Below are 17,899 nucleotides of genomic sequence, written 5' to 3'. Positions count from 1 at the left end.
TAGCTCTAGAGAGCGTCTAAACTGTGTTTTTAATCTGCAATTTCAATAATTAATGAAATTAAAGTAATTTTCGTGTAACTCACCGTATAATTAACACGCACAACATCCCATTTGCAAAAATATGTATATTTTTCGCCATATAAAATAAATTTGTGTATATTTTCCTAAAATATTAACCTAACAATTATTCGTTTTTTTAACATTTTCATATTATTACATAATATATAAATAGGGTGTTATTGTTAATCAATAAGGCGTCTCAGTAATGATGTACACTTACAATATACACTTTTTCTTTATAAATAATTACTTAAGCTTACTACACATACATTTTTGTCGGTAGGAAGGTTCTACTAATTGACTGACGTAGAGAGTTGAACTTTGTTCACACATGAAAAAACTTACTAACAATTTAAAACATAATAAAGAAAAAAACAATAATTAACATCGATAACTACGTTTTCCTAGTAAAACGAGGATGCTTTTTAAAAAAAAAAATTTGGCCTATTTATAATCTCACTCCTATAACGCTCTCTAATGTGCTAAAAAACTGACTAAAATAAATAATAAAGCTTTTACAGAAATTTGTACGCAAATATTATTTGAGCATTGCATTTAAACTAAAATATGTTATAATTGATCAGTCCGGCGGAAAATTGCAACTAAATCACTGTCACTGGGATTTCGGAACGCATCCCAACCCTGTCATCTGTGAGAAAGCTGGTTTTGACTGTGTGTCACTACTGTCAAAAGTTCAGCCATTTTGGGGCAAAAAAAAATGGCGGACAGTGGTGTTTTTTCGAGTATTTGAACGCTTAAACTAAATAAATTACTATCCCAGTGTGGTTTTTTTTGAAACTAGCTGTTAGAAGCCGCTACCCTTTGCCTGTTATAGCCGGTGCTCGGATGGAAGACTTTATAGTAAAGCAACATAAAAATGATACCGACCACAAAGGGCACGACGTTTAAATAAATAATGGGACGATAGTAAATTGTCCTTTGTAGGGCGGCGTCCGCGTTCAAAATCCACACCACGTTGGCCAGCGTGTTCTCGAAGAATAGGATTCCATAAAAAATGAGGTATTTAAGGAAGGTGGGTCCCTCAACTAGAACCACCTGTAAAACCCGTTAAGTGAGTGCTACAACACCGAGATGGGCGACTTACTTGAGTAAAAATGTAAACAGCCCCGAATATCGAGTAGAACAGGAAGTCGTACAGTTTGTGGTGATCACAGAAGTTGTTCTCGGAACTGGTGGCCGACAGCCATATTGTCATAACGAACCAATGGAAGACGAGCACTAGAATAGTGTGCACCGGATAGATTGAGGCCACTACGCTAACGCAAAGAATCCTGGAAACTGGTGTAAGTGGCGTTGAGTTACTCGCAAGTGATTCGCACGTGGTTAGTGAAGTTACCTGTCACCAGAAAGTGCCACATAAATTGCACTATGGTGGCCGGCCAGGAGATGTTGTGTTTGGTTTTTAGAGAGACTCGCAACAGTCTTTGGTATGAGGCCATCGACCAGGCCATGCTCACGAATGAGCTTCCTATAGAGAGTAGTTGGTGGACGACTGCAAATTAGTTAGTTAGTAGCACAGTCAGATGGTTTTTGATTGGTTAAAAAAGCAGCTCACGATGAGCTACCCTTTTGACCAATCAAAATTGGTTAAGGTTTATTCTTTCATATTAAAACTATTCATCTAGTTCCAGTAGGGAATTAAACCAACTTTTGTGTTTTTGTCTGTAAACTTTTCAAGAACCTCCAGACAGACAAAAAGTCTAGTGCAAATTTAGACACTGCTCCTAATCTAAACTAAATCACTTGGTAGTTAATTCCACTATTTGTGACCTTTGTTTTCAACCTATTTAAATAATTTTAAGCCACTTTAATCAGTATTAAATGAATTAAGCAAACATTATTGTATTACTGGAGCTTCAGAATCGGGTCATTGCCTTAAAATATACTGATAAGCTAAACAAAGCTTCCCAACTAATCCAAGTATAAATTCCACTTACAGGTAAAAGTATTGCTGATTTCTTGTCCATGATTATAAAATATGATGGTCAATTGTAAAATTTGTTGAGGGGCCGCCTCCAAAAAACACTCCAACACCCTCAACAAGGCAACATCTGAGTCCTCTTTGACCATCAGCTCGTAGAACTTGCGCTGGTTCTCCTGGTCCCCGGTTTTCTCCGCTTTCTTCGATTTGATCGCATACTGCAACGCGTCAAAGTAGCGCAGCACGGGGGCCAACTGGAAAACCAGCACCAGCACGCACAGCACCCGTCTCTTGGTGAATCGTTTGGTTAGGGTTTTGCTGCGATGATTGTTGTCCTGGTCCAGCACGTACATACGCAGACTGAACCCCGTGTTGATGACGGCGGGCAACAGGATGAACCCCACCGTGGTGAAGAAGTAGCCGATGCTGTCGTTGAGATAGTACCTGTAGGCCAAGTTACAGTCGAAGAAGACATCGATAATGTGGCTGATTATCGATATGACAAAACCAGCGATGTCCCAATTGGTAACGCGATCCTTCGAGGGCAACTGGTCGATTTCGTCTTTGTCGTCCGCGTTCGTTTTCTTCTGGTGCAGGACGGTCATTTGGTTGTCTTCGGGGGGCCCACTGGCATTGGAGTGGGGCTCCAACAGGGAGGCGATATCGTTTCGGGTTACCTTAGCGGAGTCGTTACGTCGTCGTGTGTCGCGAGGCTCATTTTGTGGCAGGATTCCGGTCGGTGGCGATGGTTTTCAGTTAAGTTTTTGGCATCGGAAACTCGGGGACGGATTGTTATAAAACCAGGAATAACAAAGGACTGACCTTCCAACCTCACTTTTTGTGAATCATCTGACATGAATCATTTTGACAGATGACACTTTACGATGGCTTTGTTAATGTTTATTACGTCATCAGTTGGCCGTGTTGTTAATATTTTGTTTTTATTTCAGATTACTATTGACAAACAACTGAATTACTGGTAAGTCAATTTTTTAGTACAAGTAATAGAACTGTTCTGTCCAATGAATAAAAAAAATGTAAACATAGCAGGAAGGATCAATAGCAATCAAAGAGGGGGACAGAAACAAGGGGGAGGCGGGGGGAGTAATATGGCGGCCGTCAACTTCCGGTTGGCACTATCAGATCTAAATTTAATCGTCCACTGTACAACTTAATTTAAATTTGCAAAACTCAACTGTTAAAGAACCACAAACAAACAAAACGAACTAACACTATACTACAACAAATACAAACAACAAATTTTTGCGGGTTTCAAACTCCAAACTTTCAATGACTGCGTCAATTGAACTGCGCAGTAGGCGAATGCGCAATCAACTTCCGTCCCCCTCGCTTAATGCACAAACGGGTTATAATTTGTATTATTGTTACCTCCTGATACTTGTTCTTTTTACTCATTGGTTCTGTCTCACCCAAATACGTTATAACATTTCATTATTTTTTCAAAAAGAAAAGTAATAGAACAATAGGAAAATGCAACAACTTTAATAACCATGAATTATTAACCAAACCACAGTATAAACAATATTAAAAAAAACAAACAAAATAATAGAATTTAAAAACCAAAAACACTAAAAATTTGATGTGACTTTTTCGCTACCTCACAGCATTTGCACGTTTTTTTTTTTTACTTATATACATAAATATACAAAATACATAGATATATTATAAAAGTACCTAAAAGAAAGCCATAAAAATTGTAAATATATGCACCTAAAAATCACCAGCTCTACAGACCCTACTTCCGTCTCAACAACCACCGATTCACTAAAAAACTGGCCGCTAACGGCCAAACTATAAGGAAAACCACAAGAGGAGGTTGCAGGTCGCCAAAAACTACTTTCCGTCGCGTTAGAGGTTTCCGATTCACTTCTAATGATTCCACCTAAAGTTTTTAATATTTTTTTCATTCTGTCAAACGGTATTATTTGACACTTACCCGGTTGGTTATCAGTTGTAAATCCTTTCGTAAACTTTCGATCGTTTTGGTAATTTCCTGGGAAATGTCTACGTTGTGATTGGCGGAACGTTGACGCGATCGAGACACGTGCGGCACAGCCTTATCGGTCACGTGACCGTTTGGAATGTTTTCGATTGGTTCTGTCGCATTGTTGGGCACCTCGGTCGTGTCCTGGTACTCTTCCTGGTCGCTGTGATCAGATTCGTCGTTACTCGGTGAGACTGAACGCGACGACGAGAGACTCGAAATGAACCGAATCGGGGAATTTTCCCTAGAAGCTTTAAACGATTCTCTGGTTAGATTGGAAATGTCACTGAGCAGTAGAGTTTACCTAGAGGAGAGTTTGGTTGGGACCTGACTCGTTCCAAAACGTCTCCGGCAACCAATTCCAAATCGTCGAAATTGATCCCGTCCAGTTCGTTGGTGGGGGCTTCAAGGAAATTCGCCACCTTGTCAGAATAGCTCATAGTCTCCACTATCCTTTTGAGTTAAATTAAGTCAACATTTTGCTATTAGAGGGTGAAGGTTAAGCCTTACGAATGCAACTCGTCCACGTATTTTTTCATGGCCTCGTTGCGCGACATGTCACCCAGACGTTTCCAAGCATCGTATTTGGCGCGCCCCACCAGGTCCCAGAAGGCCGGTCTTGTCCCTGAACAGGTGCCCTGGGTTGCTTGCTTGAAATACGCGTAGAAACGGAGCATAAGTTCATTACTAGGCTGATATGAACCTGAAATCAGTTCGTTTTGTGTATATGTGGAATCATTTCAAGAGTAAATAAGAAATGCTGTAAAGCTTCCTGACTGACTTCAAAAAGTGGTTAAATTTGTTATGAAGAGGAAAAACAAAGAGAGCGGCTTCATATTATGTTTACTTAGTGTTTGTAAACCTGGCTTTGCTTGTTTTATTCTTGTTCACCTAAAGAAATGTGTTTTCCTACTTAAAACCACCTAAAAATACTGGTTTGTTAGTTGACAAAATTGGCCAGGGGGCAAAGTCCTACCAAAACCAGTCCGACAACGCGCTGCAATAGTTAATCAAAACATAAACATGAAAAGTACTTTCTAAACCATTACGCAAGCGAACAACAACAATTAAAAGCATCAACTCACCGTTTTTGGGTAAACTCCGTATCACGTTCACGGCCGCGTTGAATTTCTCCTCGGTGGTCATGGCACGGCGGCTGCGGTACACGGAAAAAGGGGGCTAGTTTAGGGCTTCGCCAGCGCTGCTTTAATATTGGAGCAGCTGTTACGGTTGTTCCATCCTTTGGAGGATTGCGAAAAATTTTTTTGCTAGTCCCCTAAACAACAACCATGAATGTTTCTATTGTTTTGACAGGGGATAGTTTTGGTCTTCTGTCAATTTTTTACAGGTGTCATTGTGGAAGTGACTGTATTTGTGTAACTGTTGTATGTGATTGGTCAAAAAAAGTTGCCCTCATTTTCATTATCCCTGAACGTGGTTATTAACAAAGAGACTAACCATTATAAATGGCGTTCTCCAATTATACATAAAACGGATTATAGAGTAATTAAGTGTGTTTTTCTCACTTTTGCAGCCAGAAAGTTCTGTAACTAACTCCAATAAATACAGTCACTCCACTTTGTCAAAATTGACAAACTTTTGACGTTTGACAGACCGAACTAACCTCAAATTTGCACCCCTAACCTAGAAATCAAACGTAACATCAACATCGTTTTTCTTTGAACAAATTTGTGTTTTCTTTTGCGTTATGAGTGTATTTCACGACGAAATTGAAATTGAAGACTTCGAGTACGACGAAGAAGACGACATTTACCACTATCCATGCCCGTGCGGAGACAGGTTCGAAATTTCAAAGGTACTGCTTTTTAGCCACTTAAATCTTTTGGGAATTAAGTTTGGTGTGTTTCAAGGAAGATCTTTTGCGTGGTGAAGACGTGGCCACGTGTCCCAGTTGCTCTCTGATCGTTAAAGTGATCTACGACAAGGTATGTGTGGTTGTTAATCCTGATTGATGAGCTTTGATGATTCATTTGGTGGGGTGTACAGGAGGCTTTTGAGAAACGTGAAAGTGAAGTTCAAGCTTTAGCGGATAACTTGAGCAAGTTGCAAGTGAAACACCAACAAACAAGATGAGTCGCGGTGGAAGAGGTGGTGGACGAGGGGGTAGAGGTGGGATGAATCGGTCTTTTAACCGGGAGCAGCTGGCTGCTATGGGGGTAGCTAATAATGAGATGTTGCCCACTTTGGTCACCCAACCTCCCCCCTTGTTCCCTTTACTGGAACGTCATCCGGTTCCTTTAACCCAATCAATAGAAACTGACTATCTACTAATTTTACGTCAAGACTTTGTGGATCACATGCAATTGTCTAGTGCTTACTTGAAACTACCACAAGAAACCAAATCGGGACAACCGGAAAAAGAGATTGATAAGCTGGTAGCACAGCTGCCAGCTGCTAAAGAAAAGTTTGACTGGACTTTGTTTCCTGCGGAGTTACGTCCCAAAATGCTGGCCAAAAGAGTTAAAAAGCCCCAAAAACAATCTGAAGTAAATGTAGAAGAAAAGTTAGTAGGGATTTTAGTATGGGTTGGGGTGTAAAAATGAAATGAGTTGCAGGTTGATCAAATTGGAGAAACTGGAGGAATTGAAGGGGGCAGTGAAAGTTAAAGAGGAAGTGGTGGAGGATGAGGATGCTATTGAAATAGTTGAACCTGAGTTAGAGGATGAGGAGATGGATGAAGGGACTGATTACGCTAACAACTACTTTGACAATGGTGAAAACTATGAAGATGATGAGGATAATATGGATGAAGGTCCCATTTATTGACTTTTTTTAGTTTGAATGTATATATTGTGGATAATAAAACAAACAAGTCAACTGTTAACGTTATCTATTCACTCTAAACTTTGCCTCACAAACCTCAATTGTTAATAATATATAAATATAAAGACAAACTCTAACAATGTCGCAATTGAATAATAGAAAACAACTATTCGAATGTAGTGGATAATAACTGTACGCGAAGAAGACTCGATGTGTGGCGAATTGACGTTTTTCTAACGGAGGGTTCCTGCAAAAAAAAACAAAAATACCTTCAACTCGCAAAAAAAAGACAAGTTACGACTCACCCGTGCTGTCAGTAATCCTCCGTGGTCCTCGTGCGTGTCAGACCGCGTCTACGTAACGATTCGTCCATGCGCAACTGTTCGCGTTGCAGTTGCGCCCTAATGGAGCCCAGCTGGGTCAAAATGCCGCCTCTACTTCCGATCGGAGACTCCGGATGCATTAAGCTGCTTTTCTGCCACCTTTGATGGTCGGTGGTGCTGCGGTGCGAACTGAACGGCACCGCATTGCGCAGCTCTTTGGCGACTGGAGAGCGGGCTTTAAGTACGGGGGCGGGCAGCTGGTCCTCGAAACGCGAGGAAGAGTTGCGACGACGTAAACGTGGGCTGCGGCTCAAGTCTTGTTGGGTTGCACTGTGCCTGTCAGGTTTTAAGGTGAGTTGGGGTGGTTGATTAGATTTTGTGGAATACCTTCGCTGCACGTCAGTTAAATCGCTGTCGCGCACGCTCAAAGTTTCAAGCCGATGACTAAGCGAATCAATGCGACTTAGGGAATCGAAACGATCGAAATTGGAGGAACGGTGATGGCTGCGTGGAAGTGGCACCGTGTCGTAGGCGCTGAGTCGATTACGCAGTATTCCTCCAGGATACGAAGACGATTCAAATCGAGCGGAATTATATCTAAGTAAACGTTGCCGTCTAAGTACCTTGTAGTACTGTAACATTAATCAACATACCTACTAAAACTACCGGATTCCGGGAACACAGAGGTGGGTGGCACGTTGTACGACGTCGACGGTGAGTAAGGAGAAACAGGCGCCAACGCCCTCCTGCTAACCGGTGGCGAGTAGTTTGCCGCTCCTGTCAAACCAATCGAGTCGAGATTGGCGCTTTCAGAGTCTGCGTGACGGCGCCACGGTCGTTGCATCTCGTGCAGTTCCATTTTTCTACGCAACAAATCGTCGCTGTGCCGTCGCATCTTTTGAACAAAAAACCATTTAAAACGCGTGAGGGTCCAAATTTAAACACCAACCAGCTCGTTGCGTCTCTGTCGACGCTGGTCTTCTTGCGCCTGCTCTTCGCGCATACGCATCAGCTGCTGTTCCAATCGTCGATTCTCCAGGTCGCGTTCGCGACGCTCCTGTTCGTCCCTCAACGCTGCCAGACGACGTTTCTCGTCGATTTGCAGCCTCAGTTCGTGCTGATACGTTTCACGTTTTAATCGTTCCTGTGGGTTTGACATTGATTTAGTTTGTTGTGTTTGGTTTGGTTAGTTACCCGTTCCAAATCGTCGCTTCGATCCGAGTAGCTGAAACCGTCCAGGTAAGCGCTGTGCGTACCCAAATCACCAGCGTACCGATCTATTAATAGGATAAGATAAGGAACCACCTTGGAATAACTTAAGAAGAGTCAAAGAAGTGTCAAAAATGTTTAGAAGAAAAGTAAAAATAATTGAGCTAATTGCCTAAAATATTCAAGAAAAGAGTAGAAGAATGTGTTGGAATAACTAAGCTGGCTAAGTGCCCAAAATGTTGAAAAAAAGATTGTGTTGAAAGACTGAGCTGGCTAAGTACCAAACATTTTTAGGAAGAGAGGAGAAAATGTGTAGAAATGATCAAAATGACTAATTGTCCAAAATTGTCAAGAAAAGAATAGAGAATGTGATTGTCATTGATGACATGTAGGGAATTAAAAAACTATGGCAAGCCGTTTTACTTTTTATTACATTTTGGACCTCAAATGTCATAAAAACTGTTTTAACGACTTTTTTTTAAATTGATACCTTGTTTTCATTATCAGATAACGGAAACGTGATTATTATGTGATAATAAAAACACATATCAAAAAAACTAAAGGTTTTTTTAAGACTTCTATTTTTATGACATTCATTTCTATTATGTGATAATGGAAATAGAGGGCGCCATGCTTGGAAATAATTGAAGTTGAGTGACATGTGGACTCGGACTGTGATGTATAGTATTTTGTATATTAAGGAAATCGTCAGAGTCTAAGTTCAGCAATGTCAAAAACGTCATTAAAGGTGCTTGTCACTGGTTGTCAATTTTAGTTTTTTTCCTTTAAATTATCACAATTTTAATAGTGTCTAAAAAATAAGTATCATAAAAACAAAATGCGTTTTTTTGATACTTGTTTTCATTATCACATAATAAAAACTAATTTCCATTATATGATAATTTAAATGCATCTGATTTTAAAATGTCTTAAAAACGCTGGTAGTTTTTATGACTTCTATTTCTATTATCTGATAATGAAAACAAAGTATCATTTTAATACACTCGTTAAAACAGTTTTTATGACATTTGAGGTTGAAAATGTAATAAAAAGTAAAACGGCTTGCCATAAAAAACCTTGCAATTTTTGACAGCTGAGCTGTCAAGACTGACAATCAATCAACTATTGAATTTTGAAAATGGAACAAACCTCGTGGGCTGCCCGTGCGCCGATTCGTCAAAATCCCCTTCGGTTTGTCCATGCTGGCAACGTCGCCGGTCGCTCTCAGCAACGCCTCATTCTGTTCGGTAGTCAAGCGCTGATCAAATCGTAGCGGATAAGCGGTTGCGGGACGTTTGCGCAGCGCCGCATCTACCAAGTCGTCGGTGACGGTGCGTAACGTGCTCACGCCCTCTTGTGACGTCGAACCAAACTGGAGATCATGCTTCACCTAAATGGTTACAATTTTTTGTTAGTCCAAAAGTGAGTTTATACAGGGTGTATCAAACAAGAGGATAGTGTTAGTCACAATCACCGGATTTAGAGTGAAAAAAAAGTGGAAGCCCCTTTTGTACAGCTTAAAGCTTTTTACTTACGACCAGTTCGCAATTTATATTCTGTATGTCGGTTTGGACCGATTTCGAGTCGACAGAGCTAAGTTCAGTGTTTGTACTGCGACTCGTCAAACTGGTTTGGGGCTGGGGGGTGTCACGTGTCTTCTGGGGGCTCTAAAAGCGAGGGGACACGCGCGCATACTTTTGTACTGGACAGGAACTCAACGGGGGAGGGGAACGCACTCACCTTGGCCGATTGCGAGTATTTCACACGATTATTACGAAAACTGCGCCCAACTTCATACTCTCCCAAACCGACGTGGGGCGCCGCCCTCACACCACCGTAACTCGTCGACGGCGCGTATTCTCCACGTCGTAACGACGGTAGCCCGTAGGGGGCCCCGTATCCCGACAGCCCAAATCTCCCCGCCTCATCCTGTAGATTAGATACACTCACTAAAAAGTTGTGTTTTGAAAGTTTTTTGCAAAATTATTTAATTTTCTAATTACTACCCGAGTTTTTGCATTTACAGCCAAACGACTGGCAACACTGTTTTTGTATGACATTTGACTTGAATGTCAGACCAGTGACACTTTAGAATAACACAACTGTCATTAGTAAAAAGTTATTTTATATGTTGTTTTGCAAACTTGCACAAATGGTTAAGATACATTAAAAATTACATTATTTGACACCAGTAGTTGCAATTTGACATTTCAACTAATCACGTGACGCATGAAGGAACACTTTTATACCCTCCTTATATCACGTGACAGCTGTTATAACTGTCGAAACCCGTTTACCAGTGACTAGAAACTATAAAATTATAAACAGTTGCTAACTTGAGGAATTATACTGAAAGTTGTGTTTAAAGCTCTAAGGAGCCAACTTTGACAGTTGGAACGTTAGAAAACGTTTTAATACTTTGTTTGTGTCACGTGACAGCTGTCAAAACTTGCTTACCAGTGACCTGCAAGTATAAAATGCCAAATAGTTGTCTGTCTTTGAGTTATTGTACTGTAAGTGGTATTTATAGCTACATGGAGCCAAACTTGACAGTTGGGACGTTAAAGAATACTTTAATACTTTGCTCGCGTCACGTGACAACTGTCATAACTGTCAAAACTCTCTAACCAGTGATCTGAAAGTATAAAATGTCAAATAGTTGTCTGTAGATGTGTGTCGTTGAGTTATTGTACTGTAAGTTGTGTTTAAAGCTCTGAGGAGCCAAATTTGACAGTTGGAACGTTAGAAAACGCTTTAATACTTTGCTTGCGTCACGTGACAGCTGTCGTTACTATTTTCCGTAAATTCCTCACGGAGAAAATTACTCTAGAAAGGACCATTGTTTTGTGTATGATGGAAAGTCCACATGGTGCATAAATTACAGCGCTGTTGGTAAGTAGTTTGTGATTGGTTAAAAAAAGCAGCTTTTAGCTTGCTAGTTTTTTTTTTCAACCAATCACAAACTTCCTACCATGCCCTAATTTACGCTATTGCATTCTGTGACACCATTAGACTAATCTAAACTGTAAATGCCAAAAATTGGGTCATAAAAACAATTCCTACTGAATCTGAATTCACGGCCTACGTTTGTGTGTTTTTTCATGGTGTCAGAAAACAAAAGCGAATCAATACCCACCAAGGTTGGACCTGAGGTGACGTTAGCAACAATAATGAGCTAAAACTACTTAATTGGGTAATTTGACTTTGTGTAGTGAAAAGTACTTGCCGCCGATCGGTGGGTGAAGGGTTCCTCCGAGCCCGAGAGTCTGTCAATCAGAGCCTGTTTCTTCCGCTCTAAGTCAAAATCATAGCACCCGCTCAGATCCAGAGGTTCAACGATTGGGGTAACCCGGTTCTGGAAATCAACGAGCCATTTTTTATGCCCGAAAAGTAGGCCACAGTGTTATTTACCTGAATGGTCAGCAGTGTCGTATCCTGCTGGTCCCCAGAGTCCCCAACTGCTACACGTTCTTTAAAGGAATCGTCATCTTTCGTCTGCAATTGGGAAGAATTTTACTAAACCGATTACAATAAGTCGTTTGACGTGGCAGAAAAATTTTTAAGCACGACGGCCCTTGGTGGACGTGGAGGGGCGAAAACTGGAGTGATGAGCCTGTTTTCCAGAGGAGGTCGCGACCCTCCACCGTTGTCGCGTCCTCTTTTCCCCCGAGAGCCGGAACGATGGTCGGTAGTGAAGGGGTGGTGCGTGGGCTGAAATAACAAAACGCGGCAACAGGGCAGCGCCAGCCGTCGCCGCGTTCCAGACCCAGTTTACCGGAATCAATATCGGGACAAGGTCGGCCGCAATCGGGCCAATCAAGGCCTACTGGAACCGTCGAAAAACAAATGATTGTTGGCCCCCCTCTACGTCACCGTCTTTTTGGGTCCAGAGGAATTCGCGACTTAATAGTTTCGTACCGATTCTATCTAAAAAGACTACTGACTTACAGATTTGCATAAAATACGCCACACAAAAAGCCCCTCTAAAGTTAATCACCACCAAGTTGAACAATCAACTTGCTTTGATACATAATAATCCACTACAAAAACGCTTCTCCTGCAGATAATCATCAGAACAGAAAAGGCAGAGATAACAAAAGGGCCTCTCAACTTAAAGCTTAGTCAGCTAAAGTATGCCTTTACCTTGTTAACAGGTCGAGTGGAGTGCTCGTCATTGTCACCATTCAGAAGCAGGTTCTCTTTATTCTCTCCGTCGTTCAATATTTTCTTTAGTTCGTCCAGTCGTTGGGCTTCTTTCAGAATTTCAGCCCTGTGCTGTTGTAAGAACTGCCTCAGGTCACCAGACATAACCCAAGAGGTTGGACCGAGTGAAAATAGCGCAGTAAAAACTATCCCCTTGTAGGAATTTGGTCGTTTAGTAGTGTTTCATGGCTGAAAATGCTTTTTTTGTGGTTTTTAGCCTAACGTATGCAACCAAATGTAAACAAAAAATTTTGAATTTCAAAACATTACAACGTCAATGTCAAACTTCAGTCGGTTGACGTTTGCTTGCAGGCTGACATTCGTTTGTCTTCCAACCGTTGAATTTTTGTTTTAACCCAACTAGAAAGGCCACTAGATATTCATAAAACAGGTCACGTAAAATAACGGATCTAATCGGGGGTAATATCCCTAGTGCATTTAATTTTTCCGGAAAAATTCGGAAAAACGAGTATTCCAATTTTTCTACAGGAAAAATTAGATGCACGAGGGATATTTGGTAAGATTATTTCCTGAGTTAAATAAACATTCTATTTTAATTAAAACAATAAGAACAATAACTTTCAAGCTAGAAAGGGTAACACTATTCTTTATGTTGTTGAGGAGTGTGCAATTTTTTCGATTTTTTTTCCGGAAAAACTGCTGACAGCTAAGTTGACAGTTGTTAAGTGATTTTTCCACTTAAAATTTACATTTGTTATACTAATTCTTGATAGCGATTGGTCAAAATTGATAGGAAGGAAATAATCTACTAGATATTGTAGTAACTCAACAAAAAACTTATATTGGGAAAATACCTTTGCTTGGAAAAGAAAAACTTCACGTAAATTACAAATATCGTTTTATTCACCCCTCGTCATCATTATCATAAAAATAATCCATAAATTAAATCTACACATACACAATTTGTTTATTACGCGACAAGGGAGCCCTCTAACGGCATAGTGGTATCTAGTGTTTCGTCGCATCGGCCGTTACCAGACCGGTATGTACACTTTATACAATTAAAAACACAGAGGAATGACTTTATTTGATAATTTTATATAAATTTCTAGAGATATTTACAAAAAAAAAACTGTTTGGGGTTAGGTTGGTCTTAAAAGTAACAGTGGCACACGAGGTTCTTCATAGCTACGCAGATTATAAAATACCGTTGTATATGTAGGGGCATACGGTTAAAACTAAAAAGTATAACTAACTATTCAATAATAATAGTAGTAGTAGTAGTAATAAAAAATCACAGCTCTATTTTTTTTTATATAGAAAGACCATCAACATAAATGATTATTGTACACGTTGTTGTTCTTTGATTTTGAAGGTTTTGAACCGAATTAATAATACTTAATTCGCGCGAGCGAGTTAATGCTAAAACGTTGACATTTTAGTGTCTACACCAACGTCCACTCGGTGTAAAAGCCAGTTTAGACACTAGAATATCCACGTCTAAACCCAGCATTATAGAAGTGTTACTCCATCATTTACAAAAATTAAAGGCTTGTTTCTAGAACTAAAACGATAATTTGTACTTACACAGATTTTGGGGTGAGGGGGTTGTGAAAGCGGTGAATTTGCCCGTTTTAATTATTTACCAGCCTTTCATCTCTTTCCACCCTCGCACTAAAATAAAACAGTCACTAGCACGGTCCTTTTTTTTTTTAAGGTTATTTACAGTCTTCAAAACAAACATTGTCTATATTCATATTTACATACTTACCAGGTGCCAATTTGCTAGGGGAGAGGCCAACTGTAGTGGACGGAGCAATTTGGTGGTAACAAAGAATTTTATACACCACAGTCCACAATCAAGACACATGGATAAACCAAATTTTGAAAGATTTATCAATTACCTTGACATGAACCGAATTTCTGAGGAAAGAGGGCTCCAAGGAGAAACGATACTGTTGTAGTAGACTACTCTTCTCTAGCAAATTTGCCGCTGGTAGAAAATATACAAAACATAAAACTACACTCATCTTTGGCTTCAAAAACAAAAGAGAATCGGCACTTAAAAAACTAGAAAACACGCAGCTACGTAATAACACAACAATCATATTAATCAGTTTGGGCGGGCGGATCACCTGCGCAGAGCCTAGACAAACAAAATAACGCAAAAAAATCTGAGATCGACTCTGTGTCCACCAGATCAGTCATTACTTGGAATCAAGTAAAAAAATCAACAAATTACGCAACGAATACAAAGTTAAAGTTAACCAAACCAAAGTCGTCACTGGTGAGGGTAAACTCCCTACCGTTACCCATATTGCACTGGATTTTGTTTAGCAAATAATAAAAATAAATAATAATGAAGCGAACACTCAATAGCAGCCCCTGTAATGGCGGAACTGCGTCAAAGGATACGCGCAGCACCTCTTCAGCTGTCATCAGCCGAACCGTTCTTTTACTAGGAACATCAACTTTTTCTTTCCTTTATAAGCCACCTGAAATTGTCATGCATAAATAATTAATATTTATGGTATAAAAATGTTATAATTTTAATGTTTTTCTCCATTTTTATCTGACTCATTGATTTGGTTGTTGCCATTATTTGTATAATTTCTATGTCCGTATATCTTCCCTTCATTCTTCTATGCCTATTTTTTTAGGAAATTTCGTAATCTGGACGTTTTTGCTTTTAAACAACCGCGGTTAAATTAAAAGTTAGTTAGTTGAAGCTAATTTGAGGTTAAAGTTTGCCTTTAGCTGTTAGCGTAGCTGTAAGATATAACGGGTGTTCAATAATTGTTATGGTCGTAGTTTGCTGTGGTTCTCTCGTTCTAGCATGAACGTAGGTCCGTTGATAAGTTCGTATATGGTTTGAAATGACAGCTGTCATATAATAATTGTTTGCAACGTTATCTAAGCACCGCCCTCTGTACAAGAAAGCCAAGAAGGTGCATACCAAAAATTCCAATATGGCCGAAATATTGGTTGACAGTTTGCATTTGTTTGTATTGTGAAATTGAGTTTTTCGATGATTAAATTAATTTTTAAGGTTTAAAGTCAAGACTTGGGATTACTTGCCAAAGTAATTTTTGTTTGCTATTATATATTGTTGTTTATATGTTTATTGTTCTAGTGAAAGTGTAGTTTGTGTTCATTTTATTGTGTTATCACTATTGTTATTGTTCCCTTCATTGTTCTATAATTTGTTGTTGGTTTTTTAACTTAAATTCTATTGCCTCTACAATATGCCGTCCACTTGTTGTTTGTCAAATTGTAAAAGCAATTTGGTGAACGGCCCAAAAGTGTCAGTCTTTTACTTTCCAAAAAACCCTGCTCAAACCCAACAGTGGTTGAATACTTTGAACTGGAATGATTTTACTCCAACACAATACTCAGTGGTAAGTACAATATGCTTTCTCATTCAGTAAACTTATTGCCTCTTACATACATAGTATGTGAGTTACATTTTGAGGCCGCCTGCATTTTGAGAGCAACAAAGGTTTACTCTGAAGAAACAGGACAGTTTTTAGAAGTTCCATTGGCACATTTACATTTTAAAAGAAAGGTCTTGGTAATAATATAAAACCCATTTACCAGTTTTGCTTACCTAGCTTCAAGGATTTCCAAATTTTCTTTGATTGAGCAGTTTTCATATTAATTTGTTGTACTTTCCAGGACAAAGGGTTCTAACCAAACTTGCTTTGGCTGGACTTTATTGGGTATAAAAAGCCATATCTATACATATCTGGATCAGGAATGAAGCGTTCTTTGATTTTTCACTCACAACTTCTAATCAACTACACGAAAAAATAAAAAAAAACATATTTTCTACTGCATCTGCATAGGTGTGTGCAAAACGAAAACCGCTAAATGACCGCTAACGCCGCCATTAAAAGTGACATTCTAGGCTTTCTTGTACAGAGGGCGGTGTTTGAAATCAACGCTTTTTGTGACAATTGCCATCCATAGGCGACCTGACCATAACAATTATTAAACATCTGTTAGTTTCTGTTCAGTGACTTCTGACTGTTGCGTCACATCCTTTATCTCATTTCATTAGACAAAGATCAACCAAAAATGTGTGTTTTATAACATCGTACTACCGACTATTGTCAACTTGACGGATCAATTAATATCTCAGGCTATTTGACGTTTTTATTAGTTTCGTAAATAAACTGTAAAAAATGAGAGTCGTCTTAAATAGGTAGAGTGGTTCTGTGTTCAAAATACCTTTCAAGTACAATGAAAAGGAACAATTCCAAAAGAAAAACAACGTGCTTTGACGCTAAAAAATGGCTTACGATAAAGAAATACGTAGATTTCTTACTTACCTTCATATTCTCTAGCAATTGGCCGAACTGAGCGTGACCGTCATGGGCTAACGCAAAGGTGTCCCTGGCTCGGCCTAGAAACTCAATGAAATCGGCATAGTGTCTTGGCGAAATATGAGTCAGACGTGAATGAGTTGTGTTTACGTAGGCAGCCACAGCCGCCTCGAGTAAAGGCCGTAACGGTGGTCGATCAAACGACAGTGGTTTTGGACCTAAAGACAAATCGATACTTGAATGTAAAGATAAGCGGTGTTTAATTGCTTGCTACCTGGCGCTGAGCATCTGCTACGATGAGTCCCGTGTTTCGGATCGGGATGGGGCGGGGGTGGCACAATTGGAGGACCGCCAGGAGGTGTGGCTCCGCATCTGCGCAACACATCACTCAGTACGGTAGCACATTGCACGTTTTTCACTAGCAGCGGCACCATGTGACCCAGTTCTGTCTTGCCTAATGAGTGAGCCAACGCCATGGCCCAGTGAATGTCATTAATTGCCGGATGAGTGTCCTATAAAACGAAAATTTATATTCCAAAGTAGAAACGTAAAAACTGTTAAAATAATCAATTTTACAGAACATACTACACAAACATTATGTCATCTAATGACAATTTAAGAAATAAAAGTATCTTCAATCTCTTTGACCAGTTCATAAAGGGATAAAGGAAGCTGTAGAAATTAACAGGTTATGGGCCCAGTCCAGGAAAACCGGAAAAGTATGCAGTAATTATCCTGTTGTAAAACGTATTTTGAAAACCTGAAGGATAAGACAAATGATGGCGACAATCCCTAGTAATTTAATTGTAAAGCCATTTGATGGAAACGGCTTCTCAAATTGGGAGTTTCGAGTAAGATTGTGTCTTGAGCAACAAAAGGTGTTTTGGAAATGTTGGAGAAAGATCCTCCGGAATCAACAGCCACAAATGAACTTGCAGTTTTTAATAAAAACGATATAAAAGCTCGGAATTTAATCGTTCAGTTATTGGCTGATAATGTTCTTGAAAGAAATCATGAATGAGTTGAAAGGTACTTTTCAAAAGCAAGGAATAGCAAAACCAGGTACATTTGCAGAAGAAATTAAGAA

General features: G+C 39.6%; 4 protein-coding genes across 4 annotated transcripts in view; 1 reads left to right on the top strand and 3 right to left on the bottom strand.

Moving 5' to 3' along the window:
* Positions 1-105: 105 nt before the first annotated feature.
* On the bottom strand, positions 106-12,809 carry LOC145729801 (uncharacterized). The gene is made up of 16 exons (XM_081980721.1): positions 12,467-12,809; positions 11,735-11,818; positions 11,550-11,678; positions 10,064-10,252; positions 9,859-9,990; positions 9,473-9,713; positions 8,309-8,391; positions 8,064-8,258; positions 7,768-8,009; positions 7,502-7,711; positions 7,106-7,450; positions 6,924-7,038; positions 2,019-2,754; positions 1,418-1,573; positions 1,166-1,359; positions 106-1,116 (listed from the first exon to the last, which is right to left on the bottom strand). Exons 1-16 carry the CDS (start codon positions 12,629-12,631, stop codon positions 859-861), a joined length of 3,474 nt encoding a protein of 1,157 aa, XP_081836847.1. The 5' UTR covers positions 12,632-12,809; the 3' UTR covers positions 106-858.
* On the bottom strand, positions 3,490-5,328 carry LOC145729697 (uncharacterized). The gene is made up of 5 exons (XM_081980557.1): positions 5,093-5,328; positions 4,518-4,710; positions 4,312-4,460; positions 3,960-4,258; positions 3,490-3,905 (listed from the first exon to the last, which is right to left on the bottom strand). The coding sequence occupies exons 1-5, from the start codon at positions 5,151-5,153 to the stop codon at positions 3,759-3,761; spliced, it is 849 nt and encodes a 282-aa protein (XP_081836683.1). The 5' UTR covers positions 5,154-5,328; the 3' UTR covers positions 3,490-3,758.
* Polr3G (RNA polymerase III subunit G) lies at positions 5,879-6,852 on the top strand. Its single transcript, XM_081980558.1, has 3 exons — positions 5,879-5,953; positions 6,015-6,531; positions 6,584-6,852. Exons 2-3 carry the CDS (start codon positions 6,098-6,100, stop codon positions 6,792-6,794), a joined length of 645 nt encoding a protein of 214 aa, XP_081836684.1. The 5' UTR covers positions 5,879-5,953; positions 6,015-6,097; the 3' UTR covers positions 6,795-6,852.
* A 558-nt stretch (positions 12,810-13,367) lies between the features above and the next one.
* Positions 13,368-17,899, bottom strand: part of LOC145729694 (zinc finger SWIM domain-containing protein 5-like) — a 46,213-nt gene continuing 41,681 nt past the window's right edge. The window contains exons 16-18 of the mRNA XM_081980555.1: positions 17,087-17,324; positions 16,819-17,030; positions 13,368-14,982 (exon numbers count right to left, since the gene is read on the bottom strand). Of these exons, the coding sequence (XP_081836681.1) occupies positions 14,926-14,982; positions 16,819-17,030; positions 17,087-17,324 (507 nt within the window). The 3' untranslated portion in view covers positions 13,368-14,925. The remainder of the gene's footprint in view (positions 14,983-16,818; positions 17,031-17,086; positions 17,325-17,899) is intronic.

This window comes from Ips typographus, linkage group LG5 (genome assembly GCF_016097725.1).
Source record: "Ips typographus isolate SLU linkage group LG5, UJ_Ityp_2.0, whole genome shotgun sequence".
NCBI classification, from domain to species: domain Eukaryota; kingdom Metazoa; phylum Arthropoda; class Insecta; order Coleoptera; family Curculionidae; genus Ips; species Ips typographus.
This window is presented reverse-complemented; position numbering and strand designations above follow the sequence as displayed.

What these genes read in the sequence shown, in the direction of transcription:
- LOC145729697 (XM_081980557.1), bottom strand. Translation starts at nt 5,153, where the DNA reads ATGACCACCGAGGAGAAATTCAACGCGGCCGTGAACGTGATACGGAGT. An exon ending in CCAACCAAACTCTCCTCTAG is followed by an intron (nt 4,259 to 4,311) that starts GTAAACTCTACT and finishes AATCGTTTAAAG; the next exon opens with CTTCTAGGGAAAATTCCCCG. An exon ending in TACAACTGATAACCAACCGG is followed by an intron (nt 3,906 to 3,959) that starts GTAAGTGTCAAA and finishes TAAAAACTTTAG; the next exon opens with GTGGAATCATTAGAAGTGAA.
- Polr3G (XM_081980558.1), top strand. Translation starts at nt 6,098, where the DNA reads ATGAGTCGCGGTGGAAGAGGTGGTGGACGAGGGGGTAGAGGTGGGATG. An exon ending in GAAGTAAATGTAGAAGAAAA is followed by an intron (nt 6,532 to 6,583) that starts GTTAGTAGGGAT and finishes AATGAGTTGCAG; the next exon opens with GTTGATCAAATTGGAGAAAC.
- LOC145729801 (XM_081980721.1), bottom strand. Translation starts at nt 12,631, where the DNA reads ATGTCTGGTGACCTGAGGCAGTTCTTACAACAGCACAGGGCTGAAATT. An exon ending in CCTTCACCCACCGATCGGCG is followed by an intron (nt 10,253 to 11,549) that starts GCAAGTACTTTT and finishes TCTAATCTACAG; the next exon opens with GATGAGGCGGGGAGATTTGG. An exon ending in GAATCCGGTAGTTTTAGTAG is followed by an intron (nt 7,712 to 7,767) that starts GTATGTTGATTA and finishes ACGTTTACTTAG; the next exon opens with ATATAATTCCGCTCGATTTG.